This window comes from Anser anser (assembly GCF_964211835.1).
Source record: "Anser anser genome assembly, chromosome: 1".
NCBI classification, from domain to species: Eukaryota; Metazoa; Chordata; class Aves; order Anseriformes; family Anatidae; genus Anser; species Anser anser.
Window position 1 is genome coordinate 38,686,444 of NC_139720.1, and position 20,499 is coordinate 38,706,942.

Below are 20,499 nucleotides of genomic sequence, written 5' to 3' on the forward strand. Positions count from 1 at the left end.
CCATAACAGTTTTCAAATAAGCTTTTTTTAATCATCGCTTCAGCAAAACACAAATTTTTTTAACTTTATGAAGCCTTGCTATCAAACAGTCTTACATGTTTCTTTAAAACAGTGTGAAATAGCGCTTGGATGGTTAACGGGGTAAAGAAAGGAAAAACACCCACATAGCATTATATGACAAAACTAGGGGGGATGCAATAGAAAAATATTATCACAATTAGATAATACTTAAAAAAAAAAAAAAAAAAATCATGCGTATATGAACCAAGTGTTTCTTTTTGCTAATTCTTAAATTCCATAGATTTGCCTACCTGTTTCTTTTGCTATCGATTGGTAAATATGTTGTGTAGGGTCACTCACAAATAAAAGTTGCATTTAAGCACTGGAGCAGTTGAACACTCTATTTTCTCTTGTGTTTTGCTGCCCTCAAAATAACTTGTTGCACATTTGGAAAGTTCTGTCATACTTTTAAAGGTGGGAATTTTTTGCAACTTATAAAGGTGGGAATTTTTTTCCCTTTAAGGGAATTCCTGTGCCAAATCTTGAATTGTGTATGTGCAGTGAGCTCGCAGCAGCAACAGTGTTTGAGCTTGTATGAATTTTGTGGCTAAGCTCATATATGAAACACCATTTAGTCCTGTAAAAAAAAAAATCCACCAAAACTCTATATCCAGGGCTAACGTCTAATGTATGTCTCACATGGCATAGCTGTAGTTTAATTGGTGTTTTGAACCTTAAATTAATGTCCACATAAGTCTTACAAACAATTTTAGTATTTAAACTGCCTGCTTGCGTCTGGTAGGTGTTGGTATGGAGTTGCAGTACTTGACTGGACTGCTTCTTGAAAAGGTATTTATTAGTCCGCCACCGTAATTCCCTGCTGAGTTCTTTGGGACTTGAAACATATTATGTTCCAGACTATAAATGCCAACTATTTCAAACTTGATTTTTTTTTAAACCCACTGAGAAGAATGCAGGCCTTATGGTGCCTCAGTCCTTCTGAGGAACTGGTCCAAAAAATCCCCTCTCCTGGCCCGCTCCCCCTGCTGCTACTGCCCCCTCCTGTATTAATAGAAGTGAGCTTTAGAGTCCCATAAATGAAGCCTCTGAGACTTCATTCTATTTTGAAAAGCCTTCTGTGTGAAGATTAAAACACTCTAGGTAGTATACCTATTTTTTTGTAAAGACTAGAATTTGTGTGTCATCAAAACGTTCAGAAGTAGTAACTTCTCTTTCCTTGTGTCCTCCTCCTTGAGCAGGTAACAGTTGTGTTGTGATGGTGCTCGTCATCAAAGCTAAAAATGATGCTTTCCATGTGTGAAATGTTGCTGTTAAATGGGCTGTAGCAGTTAGGAAATTGCTTTTAAATAACAACAGGCTGAAGATGACAACTTCGAACAGCTTGTGAACGACAAACTCGGTTTGTAGTAGGCAGTCTCAAGCAGTATTTTTGCTTTTTCAACAGAAAACAATCCATGATACGTTGCTGCTTTCCAGGGAGGTCGTGAACGTTTGGTTATTGGCTGCTCCCATTCAGGCAGTAGCTGAACCCTTTCCAAAGTAACAACATGAAAACTAGATGAAGTGTTTTAATTTGACTGTATAAAACGTTCACAGTTCTTGTTTCTTGTTAGAAACTATAGAGGCATATTAAACTGTTGCGCAACTCATTTCTGCTGTAGTACACTTTAAATTAATCTTAGATAAATGTCAGGTTTGTGCATAGTTTCCTCAGGAAGTTATGTGGATAATCAGCAGTGCAAGTTGGGCGGCGGAGATGTAATGAAATGACAACTTACACCTAATTGGCTTTATTTCCAGATAAAGGTATAAGGAAATTAGCTTACGCTGTTGTTTCACACTAGTTTATTACAGTAGTTGAATTTTGCATGGCATCCAAATTGCAAAAAAAAAAAAAAAAAAAAAAACCAACACAAAAAAAAGCTTCACGTTCTTCCACAGCAAGGCTGTTGCTAGTCGATGATCTGAACACTCCACCAAGCCTTAAACCTATAAGATACAATAACACTGAAATTTAGTATGTTTTTTTTTAACCATTACTTTTAAGAGCTCTTTCCCAAAATACAACTTTTTTTTTTTTTTTTTTTTAGGACTGCCTAGCTTTTTGCACGTACGTCTGATTTCATTAAAGCATAACGCGTGTTCAGCAGGTGTTTGGTAACAACGTTCTGGCGTTGGCCGATCTCAAAACGGAGATATTCAGTGTAGGCTTCTTCACTGGGCAAACCACCCGAACCAGGCTTCTGCCTGCGCACTGCAAAGTGAGAAGTAACGCAAGGGAGGAAAAAAGTTGTGAATGGGAAGTGTTTTACACAGATGGTACGCCTGTGAGTGCCCATTTGACAGGCTATGGAAAGAGTTTAGCTGAAGGGCTTTATTTTCAGCTCTGCCTGTTACTTGTGGAACTTTTTCACTTGCTGTATGAGAAAGAACTTGCTTTTTAATAACTGAGAAGGTACGAGTGGGTTTACTTACTCATAAATCTGTCTGGTCTGTTTAAGCTGAGATTGATAAATAATGGACAAGCAGGGTGATAGTCTTGTAAATAAAATTCCTTTTTTTTTTTTTTTGGTGTTGCCCATTAAGATCACTGCAGGATGTAGGCAGTTTAGGAGGAAAAGACCTAGGATTCATAGCAGCAGGGGCATGTAGGTAGGATAGATATTTTGGATAAACGCACTACTTGTAGATGATGTGATAGTCTGGGAGGAGAGCTGGAAATGGATTTCAACGTCTGGAAGGTAATAAGCAGGCTTATATATATATATATATATATTTGTTTCTGTGTGAGCCAGCATGACTTCGTGCACTTTATAATGTAGCTGGGTTTGTGTAAGTTATCACAAGGATAAGGAACGGCACGCCTTCAGGCCTGCTGTTTACTTGGTGTGCTTGCTGCACAGCGTTTGCTTCAAACGGCTTATTTAACTTTTTTAGGTTATTAAATGCTAAATACTGACATGCGGTAGTTCTACTGTAGACATGAACACATTTTTGGACGTTTAACCTTGAAGAAATGTCCTGTAGCTTTGGCAGTCCCTTGGTTTTAATTTGTTGACTCAACAGGTTTTCTCATCACATAGAGCATATAATTAAAATGTTTGTAATAGCTAAGAAGAGCTATAGGGAAAGCAAACAAGAATATTTGTCAAACTTACTTAAATGAAACTCAAAACTTAGCTCTTTGTATTATGGTAGAAAAACTCCAAAGTACAAATTTTTGACAGTTTTCTTTGTAAATGACACACAGCTGTTGATCAAAACAGACTTCTGCATAGAATTTTAAAGCGTGTAGGTGTCCCTTTGTGTTTATGTAAGGTCCTCTTTGTGCTTTAAGTCTGGGCAGTTTCTTAGTGGTTGTTGGTTTTTTTGGGGAGCAATTAACAAAGAGCAGCAACACTGTAGGTAACTTGCTGTCTGAACAAATTTTCTACCTTTTGCTCCAAATATACTACGTAACGTAGTAAAGCAACTTGTTTAACATGGATGTGTAAGTGCTCAGTACAATACCTGAGGCACAAAACAGTTTTGAACGGTGTTCTTTGAGGTTTAAGGTGACCAAAAAGCATTGATGTAACTAAAACATTTGTGTGTGTACACGCATTCCATTCCTGACATTTTCCTGTGTGTTTTATGAAATAATGAGCTGGACGTTCATATGACAGTAAGTAGATGGCATCTTTTGTGGTTAGGATCTATCATCTTTCTAGATCTTCTCTTTACCTGCTCTTTTCAACAGAAAGAGCAAAGCAAATTTTCTCTACAAGATGCCACGGATTCTGTCAGATGCTGCAGTTCTTTTCCATGTAAGGTGCCTCTGTGAAACCTTAATCTTGTCTTCATTTATAAACTATGGAAAATGTTCTTTTGCAGTGAGTAATCATTGCTAAGTGATTCCTTCACAAATTTCTTCATACTACTACCAGTTTATAGTTTTGAATCATGCAAAGATTTTATGATCTGATAAGTCGTGGAGAAAATCAGAGCTTCTCTATTGTTTGTATAATTCTTGTTCTACCGTGTTGATCTTGTAAAAAGCGTGAATTAAAATGAAAAGATAATGAGTTAAATTGCCCATGTTACCAATTCGTCGTACGCTTTCACATATATTATATGGAATTAATTCATTTCTGGTATGATACTTATTAAATACACAATCTTCACTTAATTATGTGATGTATTAAATACACATCATCATGCTTCATGAGAAGTCTTATCGACCAGTTCTGTCACTTCAATGAACTGTTACAAGGTTAGACATAAATTAACCAAAACTGTTATGGACTCTCATTTATTTAAAGGTACACTGATTTCTGTCTCCAGATTGTTTCAATGAGATTAAAAGTGGAAGCTTCAGGTTTAATTTTTTTTTTCTGCCTCACAGGTCTCCTACTCTTGAATATAAAACATTTGTGTTTTGATACAAAACAGTTCTGGACTATATTAATGATGACTTTGTTTTATGATAGTGCGTGTTATTGATTTCATCATTTGGTTTAGATGTCGAGACTGCTGTTAGAGCTTCTGAACTCAACAGTCCAATATGCAGGGGAAAAAAATCTTTGGTGGTTGAAGTTGATACTTGTGCAAAATTTGTCCGCAGCTTCTGTTAAATCATGAAGTGTTCTGACCATATTTGTCTATTTTTTTTAAATTTCAAATGCTTGTAACTCTATATGCAGTTATATAAAGATATAACCAAACGTTTCCTGTCTGCATTCTGATGATGTGATTATTTTGTTCAGGGTTTCATATGATGAGGCTTTTATTATGGCCAGTGACTCCTTGGAAGGCTTTCATGAAGTGAACCTCGCTTCGCCTACTACACCAGATCTTCTTGGAGTAAATGAGCCAGGCACTCAGGAACAAACTACCTCACCCAGTGTTATTTACCGACCACATCCTTCTGTTGTGTCCTCCGCGCCAATCCAACCCAATGCATTAAATGTTTCTGACCTTCCCACACAACCTGTTTATTCGTCTCCCAGACAGCTGAATTGTGGAGAAATATCAGGTGTCAGGTAAGTTTTGTGCATTTGTTTACTGGCATTTTTTTTTGCTTACAAACTATTTGCTTTACTAACGATAGAATTTTAATATAGCATGTAATATTAAATAGTGTCCATAACAGTACATTCAGCACTACTACTGCTATTTCTGAAATATTTATTCTTAATATATAATATGAATAAAAAAACCCTCTCACTCTCTTTACAGCATCAATGTTACCGACGCAGTACTTTGTTCTACCTCTGGACCCCAGGGTGGGTCATTCAATCACAATAATTCCAGAAAGGAGAGCAATAATGCAGAGAGAGAGTTTTTGCAGGGTGCTACAGTAGCAGATGTTGCTGAAGGAAATGAAGATATTTTTGGGTTGAGTACAGACAGTTTATCTCACTTACGGAGCCCATCTGTACTGGAAGTAAGAGAAAAGGGCTATGAAAGATTGAAAGAAGAACTTGCAAAAGCTCAGAGGGTAAGGCTTGTTGTCTTGTCTACTGCTTTTTCTCTCTTCACTATGATTCTGATGTGACAGAATGATAGGTGGCAGTTCGAGCCTACTCATTTACAATAGAATTATTACAATGTATTTATTTTAAGTAAAGTTATTCTGAATGGCTGCAGTGCTAATATCTTAAAACACTATCAAAGAATAATTGTTTCTAATGCTGCAGCTTCTGGTTAAACATTCTTTTTCTTTGAAATGTAGGCCATTCCTTCATTCTGGCATTTGAGAATAAGAGTAATTTTCTGTCATCCCTTTGTTACATTCTAAGTTTTTATAATGCTGATTATATACTTCTTGAGTCTTTTTTTCTCCTATGGTATAAAAGTGTAGCTTGTGTCAATTTAGAAACATTTTAGAACATGGGTACTTGCCATGTATCATAGACAAATGCCCGTATAGGAAAGAAGCAATAAAGATGTCACTGAAGTTCTTTAGAGTACTGTTACACCACACTTCAAATTGAATATGGATGCCTTTGAGGACACTGGCTCAATTCGTTAATATTTGTAAAGCGCTTTGTCTTGTTTGGATGGATGGTGCTATATAAATGCAAAGCCATTGTTTATCATTCTAACATCTTTCTGTGCTTAAACTTTCCAGTAGATTTTGTGCTGTTTGTACTTGTGCCCTTTCCTCTCCTCTACATGATTCCACTCTTATTTAGATTTAAGCCCATCTGATCTTGTGTTTGAACTTGTTTTCCTCTGTGCTCGTTGCCTTTCTGTTGAATGTAGTAATCGTTTCTGTCATAGCTGCATTTGCCCTTGTCATTGTGAATCTTAAATATGGATTTTGATATCACTTCTTCTGTTGGCTGTTTTGTCACTGAGTAGTTGCTTCCTTTGCTGAGGTGTTTGCGTGCTTAGCATTTGACCACAGAAAGGAAACATTAACCTGAGCTAACGTTGAGGACCTTGGATGTGCATATGTAAACCTAGCAGTTAAACTTGGAACCTTAGAAAGTAAGATCAAACTAAAGTTTAAACTTCAGAAGAGCTTTTCCAGCTCCTGGCAACTTACAGAAATATAGCTAACATGCTTAAAATCTGTAACTTGGATCTGTTACTGTAACCTTTGAATTATCTGAAAATGTTAATCCAGTGTAAAGTTGCGTGGGTTTTATGTCTAGCTCAGCTATATCTTAAGGTAGTTTTAAAAGAAATAGCATTAAAGCTGTTAAGGCATACAAAATGCATGTTAAGTATTTTCAGACATTTCTGATATTCTTAAAAACTTGATTCAGCTCTAACTTGAGAATGTTGATGTCAAAGTCCTTGTTAATAATTCTCAGCACATTAGGTTGATTCTTATCAGTGTTACACCAGGTGAATAACTTCTGTCTGCTTGTCTTCCTAAGCTTGCTCTGGTTCAGAATTACTCAGTAATGCAGGAGTCTTTACAAAGTGCACAGTGATAAACCCTGTTCCTTTCACAGTATTTCTTCTACTTCCTGTATAGGGACTAATTTTTTTGTATCCCTAATTAATCTCCAACTGCTTTTTCCCAAAAGTTATGACTGTTCATACAGGGTTGTGCCCACTCTGCAGTATTTAGGGTCGTGCAGTCTTTGAATATATATCCAGCTACATTCACTTTTGTCATTGAGTGCTGTTTAAAAATCTGCAGGGATATAATTAATAGGTGGTGCTTATGTGCAGCTTGTTGTTTTTTACATGATGATTTAAAATTCTCTTTAAGTCTCTATTGTTCCCTCAGTTTATGAGCTTTGTCAGGAACAGTGAGAAAAGAGAATTGCAGTTTGCACTTGAATTTTATGAACTCCTTCAGCCTGGAAAACTTACGGACTCCCCAGGAGTGAACAGAGTAGATACAAATTTGCTGTCTTGCCTTTTTCATTTGTTCCAAATTTCTTACCTGAACTGTGTATGCAATTGTGATATGTGTTAAAGACAGGTTGATTTGAATTTGTTGCAGTTGTGATTGGAACTGTAACGAGAATGCAAACAGGAATTTTGAGGCTTAGGGATCCATTACTTAAATTCTTTTCATGCTTCGAATACAACTTTTTTCTTCATATGCTCTCAGTTTTTTTATATTAGGGAATGCTGGGCTAAAGTTGCGCCAGGGGAGGTTTAGGTTGGATATTAGGAAGAACTTCTTTACTGAAAGGGTTGTTAGGCATTGGAATGGGCTGCCCAGGGAAGTGGCTGAGTCACCATCCCTGGAGGTCTTTAAAAGACGTTTAGATGTAGAGCTTAGTGATATGGTTTAGTGGAGGACTTGTTAGTGTTAGGTCAGAGGTTGGACTAGATGATCTTGGAGGTCTCTTCCAACCTAGATGATTCTGTGATATATACAACATGTAGTTTTTGGACATCTAAATATGGTTCTTGAAATTATTCAGGAATAGGATAAAGGTGTTTTCTCTGCTTCTATATATGCCTTGTATTTATTCAGTCTAAGGAATTTACTTCTCAAAATGAACAGCATTGCTGGCAAAACTGTTGGAAGAATAAATCTTTCAAAAATTTGTTTCATGATGAGAGGAAATGTATTTTCTGCTTCAATCTAGGTAAGTTGCAGTCACAAATCATATAAGATTGTGAGAGAGGTTGGGCTGGAAAAAACTGTAGGGCAACGCTCTATAGTAAGTGTGTAAGGTTGGACATACTTTTGCCTCAAAATGCTGCCTTAAAATTAAAACTTGATATTTTTTACTCTATGAGTCCATTCAGGCCATTTTTTTTCAGTGAAGACTTTCTGGCTGTACTTCATAAAGTGGAGCTGAAGAGCCCTTTCTTTAAATGATCTGAACCTTTCCACGTGTTTTATTCCTGTTTTTAAAACAGCATCAAGGAAATAGAGGAGGAGTTAAAAGCCTGAGTAATTCAGTGCCCAGGATCTTATCTCCTCATGTCTCCGTACATTTGCATTTTTTTCAGCCATCTTTGGATTGAGCTGTGACACTGTGGCTGTAATAAACCACATTTAGGTAACATGGAGAGAACGATGCCATTTTGATATATGGTACTTCTTGACGTGCAAGTTTAGTGGAGCCTTAGCAATGGGATACTTTCTGTTTGTTTTTCATACTGAGTAACTGCCGTACTGCATGTATATTTGGATAGCTTGTGTGCAGTTTCTGAGCTGTGGCAGTTCATGGTCAAGTTTTCCTTGAATTTTCGTGTGACTTGACCATGAAGTTACTCAGTCATGAATTGGACTGTCAATATAATGATGTCATCTTTAACTGCAGAGGGAAACTTAATTTTCTGTGTTGATATGTTTTCTTGGGGCGCGTTGTATTTTCAGCTCACACTGATGGGTAGCCCCTTTTCCCGGTGAGGAAAGAGCAGTCCACCAGAAATGATGACAGTAAATACCATACTCGGTTTGAGAATTAATTCCATGCTTCCTACTATCTTTAGAGTAAGATCTCTGTAGGCTTATTGGCAGTGACTAAACCAGTTTGATTTTTGTAATAGAAATTTGCATGATTGATTTTTTCCCTAGTAGAGTGAAACTGAGAGGTTTTCTTACACCGATACAGTGATTTCTTGTGAAGGAGTAGCAGTATAAAACATGATATTGTAAATATCAGCTTTTTTTGAAGCATGATACTCAGACTTGGATTTTGTTTCAGAGGCTTCAGTTTCTGTATGCATTCTTCATGTCATAAGATCAAACTGGACTAGTGAGTTTTATTTATGTCTTCAGATCTTGCATTTTGATACAGGGTTTGAAGTGGATTTTTCCGTTGTTCTTCCTGTATTGTCAAAGAATCCAGTGTAACAGATGTTATCACCATAGTGTTTCTGAGTAGGCTAACACTGCTGTAGGTTAAATCTGTATTTTTTCAGAGAAAAATATGGTATTTTTAGAAACTGTGTGGATTAATGAAAAAATATATTCACAATAACTGCCCAGGAATTCCCAGAGCAGTATATGACAACATTTGGAATTCGTATATTTCTGCTGTCGCTTGCTTATAAATTCATCAAGAATAAAAATGAGAAGGCTCCGGAAAAACATACGATCCCAAACTCCACCAAAGAGTATGCTTCCAAACTTCTCTAAAGCAAATAGCAGTTGAATTGTAAGGCCACTGGCTTGTCAGTGTTAAAGATGGTTTCTCTGAGGGTGTTGTAGGAGTTTGTTGCTGTCGTTGAGTGACGAAGGACTTGTTTCCACACTGCTGCCTGATGCTGTTGTAGTATGTTGCAGGCATCAAATTTTTTTTCAGGCAAGTAGAAGACTACATGCATGCAAAACAGAAGCATCTTCAGCCACAGCGTAGGACATAATTCAATAGTCTATTCAATTCAGATCCATCAACAGTTCAATTGCATTGAAAACCCTTGTAAACGTGGATCCAAAAGACAAATTTCTGTGTAGCTTGTTTCATGTGGGTGCTGAATGAAAATCTGACAAATTTAAATGTATTCTATTAAGGTGCCAACTTTTTTTTTTTTTTTCAACTTCAGAATTCAGCCGTATTCCGCAGTTCTGACTTTAGGTGATATCTCTAGAAGATTTTTGTTCTTTTCTGGTCTTTTGCATTTAGTGATGACTTGCTTAAATTCCTGAACCAGATCCAGGATGACTTTCTTTCTGGAATTTAAAACATTATTTTGAAGCAGTAATTTGCATTACTTATTGCACTGTTTTTCTCTAAAGACCCACCCTGTACTCTATTCGTGAAGGTCAAGGTGAAATAAGCAGTAATATGACCGCTTGATACAGGAATATATATTTTAAAAAAGCTTTTTCATGCAAGTTTCAAATTTTTATCACCTACTTCAGAAACTGTGCATTCTGCTTTACAATAGCTGATCGTCATGTGCTGTATCAGAGCGGTGATGTGGGGAGGGCTGCGGCAGGGATGGTTCATCTAGTGCACGTGGTTGTCTTCTCTGCCTCTGTGTTATGTATGGCTGGAAAGTGTTCAGTAATGGCTTTAAGGCACAAGTGGTGGTAATGGCTCTAATAACTGATAAGCTTTTGCTTTGGGCATTCTTTATTTCTTCCCTGCATAAAAACCATCAGCTGGAGCTATTAAACTTACGTGACAAAATAACGTGGTATATTGTGCTCCTTCGGAGTCGTGTCACGGAAATTTGCCCAATATTTGACAAATGCAGCTAAGCAGCTGTGTGCAACAGACTGCACGCTGTCAGCTCCCTTTTGCTTTCATTACGTAGCTTTACTCGCCTGCCTACGTTTTAATCTAAGCCTCCCCCTAATCTTCCTAGTTACAGGCAAAGCTGCAACAGTCTTGCCTGGAATAGTGTATTGGTGGTGATAGGCCAGAAGTGAGCCGAGTTGGTTCTGCCTTTGTTGTGAGTTTGATAGCTCTTGACCTGAATCTTAATACAACCTCCTCTTACGATGTGTCATAGCACTTTTGTACTAAAGATGTGTGTAGCATTTTCCTTATAAATCAGTGAAATAAACCAAAGAATTAAAAAGTACTGATGTATGCGCTGTATTTATAGGAACATATAAAACTTAAGCTTTAAGCATTTTGTTAATAGGGAAATGAAAGATTTGATGCAACCATACCTTACATGGGAAATATGTTAAAGCAACAAAAAATCAGACTGTTTCTTTTTTCAGTATCTTTTCTCTTTTTAGTTTTCTGTATTCCTTTTTCCTTCCGTCTGTATCTATTTTCCTTCTTTTTATTTTCTTATTTTTTTTCCTTAGAAATAGGTCATTGTGTACAGTATAGTACATAGTAAGTAGGAGTTGAGTACTATCAGAAAATACCATGTTTGTGGAGAAAAAACACCACATTTAAGTGGTACCTTTCAAAGTAATTAAAGGGCTATGTATGGAAAGTAAAATAGCAAATAAACTAAACTAAAAATTGATGAAAATGTCCAAAGTTAAAATCAAATAAAAGAAGAAAGAAATAATGCATTTTCCAGTACATGGGTCTTGAAAAGGCATCAAATTTAGGGGCTGGAGTCAGACAAGAAGACCTTCATCTTAGAGGAAAACCTGCTGCCAGTTCACCGCAGAAATTGGGAGCCTGCTGCAAGGCGAGGTGTAGTTTCCCATACTGTTGTGTACAGCATTACTCAACCATGAAGACTTCGGGAGAAATACTAATTACCTCCTAGAAACGTACAGAAGCTGACATTTTGGCCTCCTTATGACTCTGTAGGGACTGGCCTCTTGGAGTTTTCTGAAGGCGGGTCCATTCTGTGCTGGTTTCTGGAGGTTTTGGAAGCATTAACTGTTGTTAGGTTGTATTTGGAGTCTTTAACATGTCAGTGACAGACTTGGGTCCTGCCTCCCAGGTGTGATACTACTGTAGGAGCTAGACTGGCAGGGAGAAAAGACGATGGAGAAGAGCTAGGTGGGGATTGTGGATGGGAGGGGAGTTATGGATAAAAGAAACACTTGAAAGGTCAGAATGGTCTGCTTTCTGCTTTTCTTTCCCTTGTTTTTTCTCTCCATCCTTTTCTTTCTTGCTAGAGCTTCCAGCATTTAATAGGTGGGAAAGGGGAGAGGAACTCTTCTTTCAAATTCCCAGTCAAACTTTTTGTACTCCTCTGCCAAAATACTGCACTTTTTCCCCAGACTTGGGAAAACACAGACAGGATTGGGCATGTGTATCCCATATACTGCCAAATCTGTACTAAGGTCTTACTGTAAAAGTGCCTTCTTCGCTTAGGTGATATTTTAGTGCTATCATAGACAAATAACATTTTAAATTTCATAAGCTATTTTCATTTGATTTATGTATCTCTGCATAAACAAGAGTTACAGATAAAATCACAGTATGATTTTGTAATTATGTTAGTCATAAGGAGACCTACAGGCGAGACGCTATTTATAATAAGATATGTTTTAAGATTGTAAGAGAATTGGGGATTGTCTTGAGGCAAAGCTATTTTTGAAAACTTTTTTCTTTAAACAACAAAACCAAATACTTGTGGATTACTTTTAAGTGTCTGTTAAGGAATGGGTAAACAGAACTGGTATTCTGTCTGTCCCAGTGATTAATTTTATCTATGTTTTAATGGACTGTAGTCTTCTATACTTTTAAGAGAAGACAAGTTTTTTTTACCTCCGAATTTTGGAAATGCTGATGTTTAGGTTAGAGATACTGTAGATTGGCCTGGTAGATTGCTGTATAGAGGAAGAAATAGCTATGTATGCACGGCGTTAATTTAATTGCTTCTAGTTTTAAGACTAATATTTTGAAAGGCTTTGTTTAGTGAAGGTTTTGTGTTCCTCTGATATTTTTTTCTTTTCCCCCCTCTCTATAGTATTAGCTTTAAAAGGCCAAATTACTACTCTAAGTCAGAATAAATAACTTTCAATTTTCCATAGGAGCTGAAGTTAAAAGATGAAGAATGTGAAAGGCTTTCTAAAGTGCGAGATCAACTTGGACAGGAATTGGAAGAACTTACAGCTAGTCTGTTTGAGGTTTGTTGGAGTCTTCGATGTGATATACTTAAAGGAAGCTGAGCCAGATGTTTTATGTAGAATCAGTGTATCTAATGCTGACTTTTTCTGCAATAAGCTTATAAAGGGATTTGTGTGCTGAAGACCTGGGTGTGTTGGTAGAGGCTTAAGAGTAAGCAGTAGACTTTTCACTTAGATGAGAGATGTTGAGCTTGTCAATTTGCCTAGACACAAAATGAAGAAAATAAGGCAAATGTGTCAGAAAGCTTAAAACTATTTAGGCTTATTTTTTGGCATAACTATTTTGAGACAGCTTCTCTGTCTGACAACAAGGCTATCTAGATAAGAGCTAAATTTGGGGTTGTCATGGTGATTACATGCAAAGTAACAGTTCCAGATCAATGGAGGTACAACAGTATATAACTTAACCATGCTTTCAGCTTTTGAATTTTGGGTCTGGCAGCATGTTACTCCCACAAACTTGAAGAGAAAACTGAGTGATGCACCAGGGTGGAACCTGGTTGCAAAGTGAGAAACCCTGAACTCTTAAGTGGGACCTTTTCAGCTGAGAAAAGAGCAGTGGTGCCAACAAAGTGAGCTTGCATTAAACAGAAAAAAAAAAAATCTTAAATCCACACTTGAAACAGAATTGGTTGTCATTTTGCCATGGAATACCTAGAAGCTATATTATGATATGCAAACTTGTTGGAATAAGTTTCATAAACTAGTAATACTTTGTGTTTACCAAATTGTAAGTATTGTTTTTCAGCATACACGTAGAGATAAAAACGTTAGATGTGTTTTTAGAAACAATATTTTTGATGTTGTAATGGTATACAAGTGCTATAAAAACTGGAAAATATTCATGTTCAAAAATGAAATAACAGATTTCTCTGTGAATTGGCAATGCAATTTATTTCATCATCCCAGTAGGGCAAAGTTACTTAATATTTTAAGAAGCTTCTGCGTGTAGAGTAAACATGAAAAGCCGGAAAGCTACTTTTTAGCATAAATATTTGTGTAGATTGGGTGGAGGAAGGTGATGGACAGGCATTTTAACTGTAGAGGAATAGACGTAATTACCCATGTAATTTTATGTTAATGACAGTCGATAAATTAAAACAATGTGTCAGTTTGTTAAAGCTGTGTTGAAATATAACACATTATTAATGATTATTTAATGAGTTTTAATTATTCAGAACTCCCAGCTGTTGTGGGCACGTCACTTGAATTTTCTTTTGTGTTGTGATTTCACTAAGAGTCTCTAATAAACCAGTATTAAGGTTTCTTGATTTTTGCACTTGGATCTACAGCCCTTGGATTCATGTTCTGTTCTGAATCCCATTAATTTCATGAGTGTATGGGTGGATATGCCGGAGTTTATATTCATGTAGCCCACTGGAGGATCGAGACTTGTTTTGCACAGCTGGATGTATATATTCCATTATCACACTGTGATAGCATGGTAACATGCTTTGCTTTTAAAGGTGCATCCCTAAGCAGAAACTGCATGGTCGATGTTAAATGTATTTGTACACATTGTATAGATGTGTATGTGCCCGTTCCTGCATGTGTCTGTCACTAAGAGAATTTTATGAACCCATATTATACAGCTATGTTGAATGACAATGGGAGCCAGATGTTCTGGTGTGATGATGTATGACATTTTTGTTTTATTTATATAGCGTCCAGATATGTGCTAGGCGCTTTACAGATATGAGAAGAATCCTATCCCAAGTAATTTAGTCAGTGGCCCTGATCTTTCAGTTCTTGTTGCCTTCAGTAAGTACCAAATAAGAACAGAAATTTGATCACAGGCATAAATTGCTGGATCAGAGCCTAAACAAATACATTATGCAGACAAAAGGCTTAGAAGTCTTAGGTAAAAAGATGTTTAAAAAAAATCCCAGTCCTTTTATGCTTTGTTCATTATTAGCTTAGCCTTGCTTGCTTACTTGGATTGAGTTTTAGTGCTTTTTCTATTCTACTTAAAAAATGTTTATTAACCCTTTATTAAGTACTTTTAAGCTTTTACTTTACTTTTTTTAATTAATGGTTATTAAGTACTTTTAAGCTTTTACTTTACTTTTTTTTAATTAATGGTAAGAATTCACACTGCAGTTGTTTGACGAGTTTTTTCATGCAGAAGTTTACAGCTGATTAAAATAAAACTGGTTATTCTGGCTAGAAGGGAGAAGTTCTTTTGAATGTGCCCGTGTTGCTTTTGTTGCTACCAGTTAAATTTTTCTATTGGGGGTCAAGGAACTTCAGTTGTCAGCTCCTGAAATGTGACCAGAGCCTGGTATTCATGACAGGTATTGTTTCTGCTGGAGGGGGGTGGTGGTGGCGGCTGTGGCTGGGAGGAATTACTGAATATCTCTATCTGGGCTCGAGATCAAAGAGAAGGAACTTGCTGGTGCAGTGATGAATCCAAATAATAGATTTTTGCTATGTAACTATTTAACTTCAGCAGATTGTTGCACAGCTTACAAGTTTTACAAGTAATCTTTGTGAAGCAAAAGTATGATATAACGGTAGGATTTTTTAAAACTTGATCTTGTAAATTTATTGAAGCATTTACACCAGCTAAACGTTTTTTTACAGGAAGCACATAAAATGGTTAAAGAAGCTAATGTCAAACAAGCTGCAGCAGAAAAACAGTTAAAAGAAGCACAGGGAAAAGTGAGTTTTTTCCAACTTGCTTGCTTTGTCTTTCCACATAGTTCTAAAACTATAGTGTGAACAATAAAAAGATGTGCATACAGTATTAAAATATATACTGAGTTGTTCTGTGTTGCCTTGACCTGTTCTTAGCTAACACTGACAGATGTAGAGTCTTTTTCGGAATCTTATCAGATAGCTAGCAAGGTGTGCAAGAAGCTAGTGTTATTAAAATACGCAGTTGCATAGGGATCTGTGTTAGTACTGCTGGAAAATGGAATTTTGATTTGAACAGAGGTAACTGGAAATTGTTAAATGATTTAACACGTTTGTAGGCTAATATGATATTTTTGTTTGACTTTCCATTTTTATTTTCAAGATTGATGTCCTTCAGGCTGAAGTAGCAGCATTGAAAACGCTAGTGCTGTCTACTTCACCGACATCTCCAACTAAGGAGCTTCAGTCTGGTGTCAAAACTCCTTTTAAGAAAGGGCATGCAAGAAACAAGAGTACAAGTAGTGCTATGGGTGGCAGTCATCAGGACCTTACTATGATGCAGCCAATTGTAAAAGACTGCAAAGAGGTGAGGATTGTCCTCTTTTTGCTAATAAGCAAGTTTTATTGTTTTTTCTCAGTGTTTTTTTCTCTAGTATATACTAAATCTTGCAATACTGTTTATTGAAGAGATATTTTTGTTAATGAAAGACTGTTTTACACACATCAGTAGGTACTGTATAAGAACAGTGTAACTGGACGGCAGGCTCTAGTTGCTTATTTTTTTTTTAAACAAAGTCCACCACTGGAAGTTCATAAGCTTTCATAAACGTTTCATAGAAAACTGTCACAAGAGGAGTCATTGTTTTGTAGATCAATAATTGGTGAAAGGGAGTTGGGGGGAGGGAACAGAATCAATGATAATTTATTGAAGAAGAGAAGAGTTACCACTGGAGTCCCAGAAGGCCTCTGTTTTTATCTGCTCATGCTGTTGAGAATGGGGAAGTACTGAGGGAATAGCTTGGTTCTCAGGTCCTCAGAATGTAGTATCTGAAAGTGCCCAAAGAGCTGTGAGAAGGGTCTATCTCATGACAGTGAATGGGTAGTGGAACAGCAGATGAACTTCAAAATCAATAAATGAGAAGTAATATACCTAGAAAAAAAAAAGGCAACTATAGCAGACGTGCAGTTGTGGGCTTGGAATTAGCTACATGATGCAGGAAAAAAAATTCAGTGTACTTGTAGATAATTCTCTAAAGGTACCGTATCAGTGTTCAGTGATGATCAAAGACCTACAGAGGCTTAGGATTTGTTAGGAAAGGAACAAATGGCAAACAAAAAGTGTTACACTGATGTATAAACAGGGAGGTAAATGTATGCATCCATTTCTGCACACAGCTATGATACCTCCATCTCAGAAAGGACATAATGAAAATACAAAGAAGTATGACGTGATCTAAGCAATAGAAGCCTTTCTGTGTAGGGAGACTAGGGCTCTTTACATTGAGACACTCTGAAGGTAGAGCAACAATCTATACAATCGCAGGTGACAGGGGGAAGATGAATGGTGGACAACGATTAATGATTCCCTCTAATGAGAAACCTTTGGAAACTAACCTCTGGGTGCCAGCATCCCGGATAACTACTCCCTAGTATGTGGGAATAACCTCAAGGATACGTAGATGTGTCTACTGCTTTTGCTATTGAACATGTTTTAGGCAAGCTGAATAGCTGCTTGGATCTTAGGCAGGCAGGTAACATCTACTCAGTGTAAATGCTAAATGCATCAGTGTTTTTTTATTTTTCAAAGAACTGAAATGTTTCTCTAATTTTTTTTATTGTAAAATTAAAACATGAAAATTTTAAAAATTGTAGTTACAATTGGCTGTGTATTTGATTGCAGGTAATCAAAATTTTGATTTAGTGAAAGTGCAAGTAAAGGTAGGGAGCAGATATACACGTAACTGTAGATTGGAAAGGAAGAGCAGGAAGCTATATTCACTGAGCAATTTTTTCAAGGCAGCTTATTTATAAATTATAGGTTTGGGTAAATTGAGGTAGATATAGAAAATAGCCAGTAGTTGCTAAGAAATGCATTATAACTTTTTGATTTATACTGTACGATTCTAAAATAGCATTTTTCTGCTGATATCCCCTGATTGTACTCATTTTAAAACCAAACCTAAAGTGGTTTGTAAGGTATGGGAAATGCTCCTTTAGGGAGCAAGTTACACCTATTGAGTTTTGTTCATGGAATGAGGCTGGTGGCCTAGCAACCAGAACGTTTGTGGACAAGCTTAATTAAGATGGTCGGTCCTGATTGTACCTGAGTGCAAGGCAAGTAGCTCTACTGGAAAACAAACCTGCAGTCTAATTTTTGTAGAATTTTTTCAAAGAAAAAAAAGAAACAAAAGTACTCCCTGAAACGTGTAAAAGAATGGTAAAGTGCTGGGAGTTCAGAGAAAGAATAAAGAATATGGTAAAGAATAAAAGACTAAAAGAGGTTGGTTCTGATCTTTTAAAATGAATTAAAAATCAAAATTGATTTTTAGCTTACATTGTTTTCCCTTTTTCACTATCTCATCTACATTATTTGTTTTTAATATAAGACTTCAAAATCACATTTGCTTTTTAAGATGCATATTGTAAAAGCAGTATTAATTTTTGTTGTTGGTGTCTAGGGTTTTCTTTAAAATACATTCTCTTAAAATACTGCTTTTCATCCTCACTCCTCCTTTTTGCACTTTCACCTGTTCCTCTTACTCTGGAGTGGAGTGGCAAAGAAGCTCACAGTGGGAACAGCATTGAGATCTGCGTCTAATTTTTCCATTTTAGTAATCTTTTTGTTTGTCTTCTGTGCTTTGACTACAGTTTGTTTTTTTTTTCCTTGTTCTGCATGACTTCCTGCCATTTCTAGAGGCACTTTTTCTACAAGACTGTTTCTTCCATTTGTTGCATCTCATCTTTGGGTTTTATTCTCCTCACCTTCCTGACCTATCTTTGGCCTGCAGTTTATATCTCTCCATATACCTTTAGGTTTTGGTTTTGGGAATGTAAGCCTGTTGTAATACAGAAAAGGGATCTGACAACCAGTTGGAGGGAAAAGGCGCTGAAGTCTGTGTCAACAGAATCTCAAAGCCAGTCTGAGCACGTCAGGTTGGTGTCACATAACTTAGGAAAGTGAATTTAAGGAGGTGTTTGTAGCTGGGGCATAGTAATATTCTTTCAGTGTGGTAGGAGACACAGTCTTCAGGCTCATTATTTACCTGTGGATATTTGTAGATGATCAAATCCGGTGTGATAATTACAGTACTAAATATGTGAATCTTTGTGTTTTAGGCTGACCTATCTTTGTACAACGAATTCAGATCTTGGAAGGATGAGCCTACTATGGACAGAACATGTCCTTTCTTGGACAAAATTTATCGGGAAGATATTTTTCCATGTTTAACCTTCTCAAAAAGTGAGGTAAACAGTTTAAATGTTGTCACAGATACTTTTCCTTTAAAAAGCTTTTTCCTAAAAAGCTAACTGACTATTAAAATCTATTCATATGAAGCTTTACCATTTGTGTTCCATTACGGTATGACAGTTTATAGTGAAGTACCTAAGATTATTCTGGAGTATTGAAATAAATCACTTTTTCTTCACCATTTGCTTTTCTAGATACGGCCGCATAGGTGGAGATTATCTACACCTTTAGATGTTAATGCTGTCTAGCAGAATCAGTGTTTGTAGGAATGGATGGTAGGTTTTCCCTCAGTATGTCCAAGGTACTGTTTAGTAGACACAGTGTCCTGTTGCTGCCCCTTGTTTATAGAGCCCAACACAGTTAATTTTGTGGCCCTATTTTCTCTCCCATCAATCAGAGCAGGTGGAAGGCCAAGTCTGGGTATCTTCTTGAAGAGAGGTTTGAATTTCAGGAATTAGACTTTGGGATTTGAAGTGATTCAGCAGGGACACTTTGGGAATATGGTTTCAGATTAAACGAATGATGTGACTGTGTGATTTTTCCCATTCCCTGCTTTCCCCAACACAGAGGAAGGAATGGTGTTTTACTCATCCTGGGATTACTGTGGAACTGGTTCCAGCTGCAACTGCTGTACTTACTCTTTGTTGTTAAGCAGCATTTATGGGCTGTAGTTGTAGTATCACTCTCCAGAGGAAAGGAACTTTATTTGTAGATCTTTAATAAAGTAATAACAAATTTTAAAGCCCTCCAACTTGATTTTTTTTTAATAAGACTTTTTTTAATAAGATTAAAAGTCTCAGTTGGAAAAGGCTGTATTTTTTTCAGGATAGTTATCTGTTTTTCTATGGTGTGTGCACTTTTCCCGTGCTTTTCATCTGCTGTTACTTTCTGGCCAGAAGTGTGCATGATCTTTTAGTGAATTGTATACCAGTTCATTATGGTTGGTCTTGAGCATCATATGAAACTCACCCACTAAAAAGTTTGCTTTCTTACTATGGGAATTAAATTACTTCTGCAGTATGTGTAAGTAGGCCACCCCGCTGTCTTTCCCAGCAACTTTTTTTTTTTTTCCCACCTCAGTAGTGATACAGTTACTGTAGAATCGTGTTTCCTCTTAAGGAGAGAATGAGTCTTCTAGCACTGGTCAGCTATACCAGTTATTGTTTCCAGATGCTGTGCATAGTGACAAACTTCTGTTTTCCTTTGAATAACAGCAAACTACTGTGCAGTTAATAAATTACACATGTATTATGTTTTTGGATAATTGGGAATGCAGTTTTCTGAATAGTTGAAGTATCACATTATCTCTTTGTAGACTCTTGTGTGTAAGTGTAATCTTGTTTTGTATTTGGTAAATGGTATTGGAAGAGTATTTTGTATGAATTTCTTTCATAACGTTCTAGTTTTAAAACATTTAAAGTACAATTGAAAAATATTTCTATTAGTAGCAAGGAATGTG

At 36.6% G+C, this 20,499-nt stretch overlaps 1 protein-coding gene across 4 annotated transcripts in view; it reads left to right on the forward strand.

The window, feature by feature from the left end:
* The window catches only part of RAB3IP (RAB3A interacting protein), a 29,838-nt gene that overhangs the window by 1,377 nt on the left and 7,962 nt on the right, over nt 1-20,499 (forward strand). For 2 of the 4 annotated variants that reach the window (XM_083824789.1, XM_083824791.1), the window contains exons 2-7: nt 4,767-5,042; nt 5,239-5,500; nt 12,839-12,934; nt 15,518-15,595; nt 15,954-16,157; nt 18,908-19,036. In XM_083824789.1, coding sequence (XP_083680915.1) covers nt 4,767-5,042; nt 5,239-5,500; nt 12,839-12,934; nt 15,518-15,595; nt 15,954-16,157; nt 18,908-19,036 — 1,045 coding nt within the window. The remainder of the gene's footprint in view (nt 1-4,766; nt 5,043-5,238; nt 5,501-12,838; nt 12,935-15,517; nt 15,596-15,953; nt 16,158-18,907; nt 19,037-20,499) is intronic. The other 2 variants (XM_083824790.1, XM_083824792.1) reach the window with 1 other exon arrangement.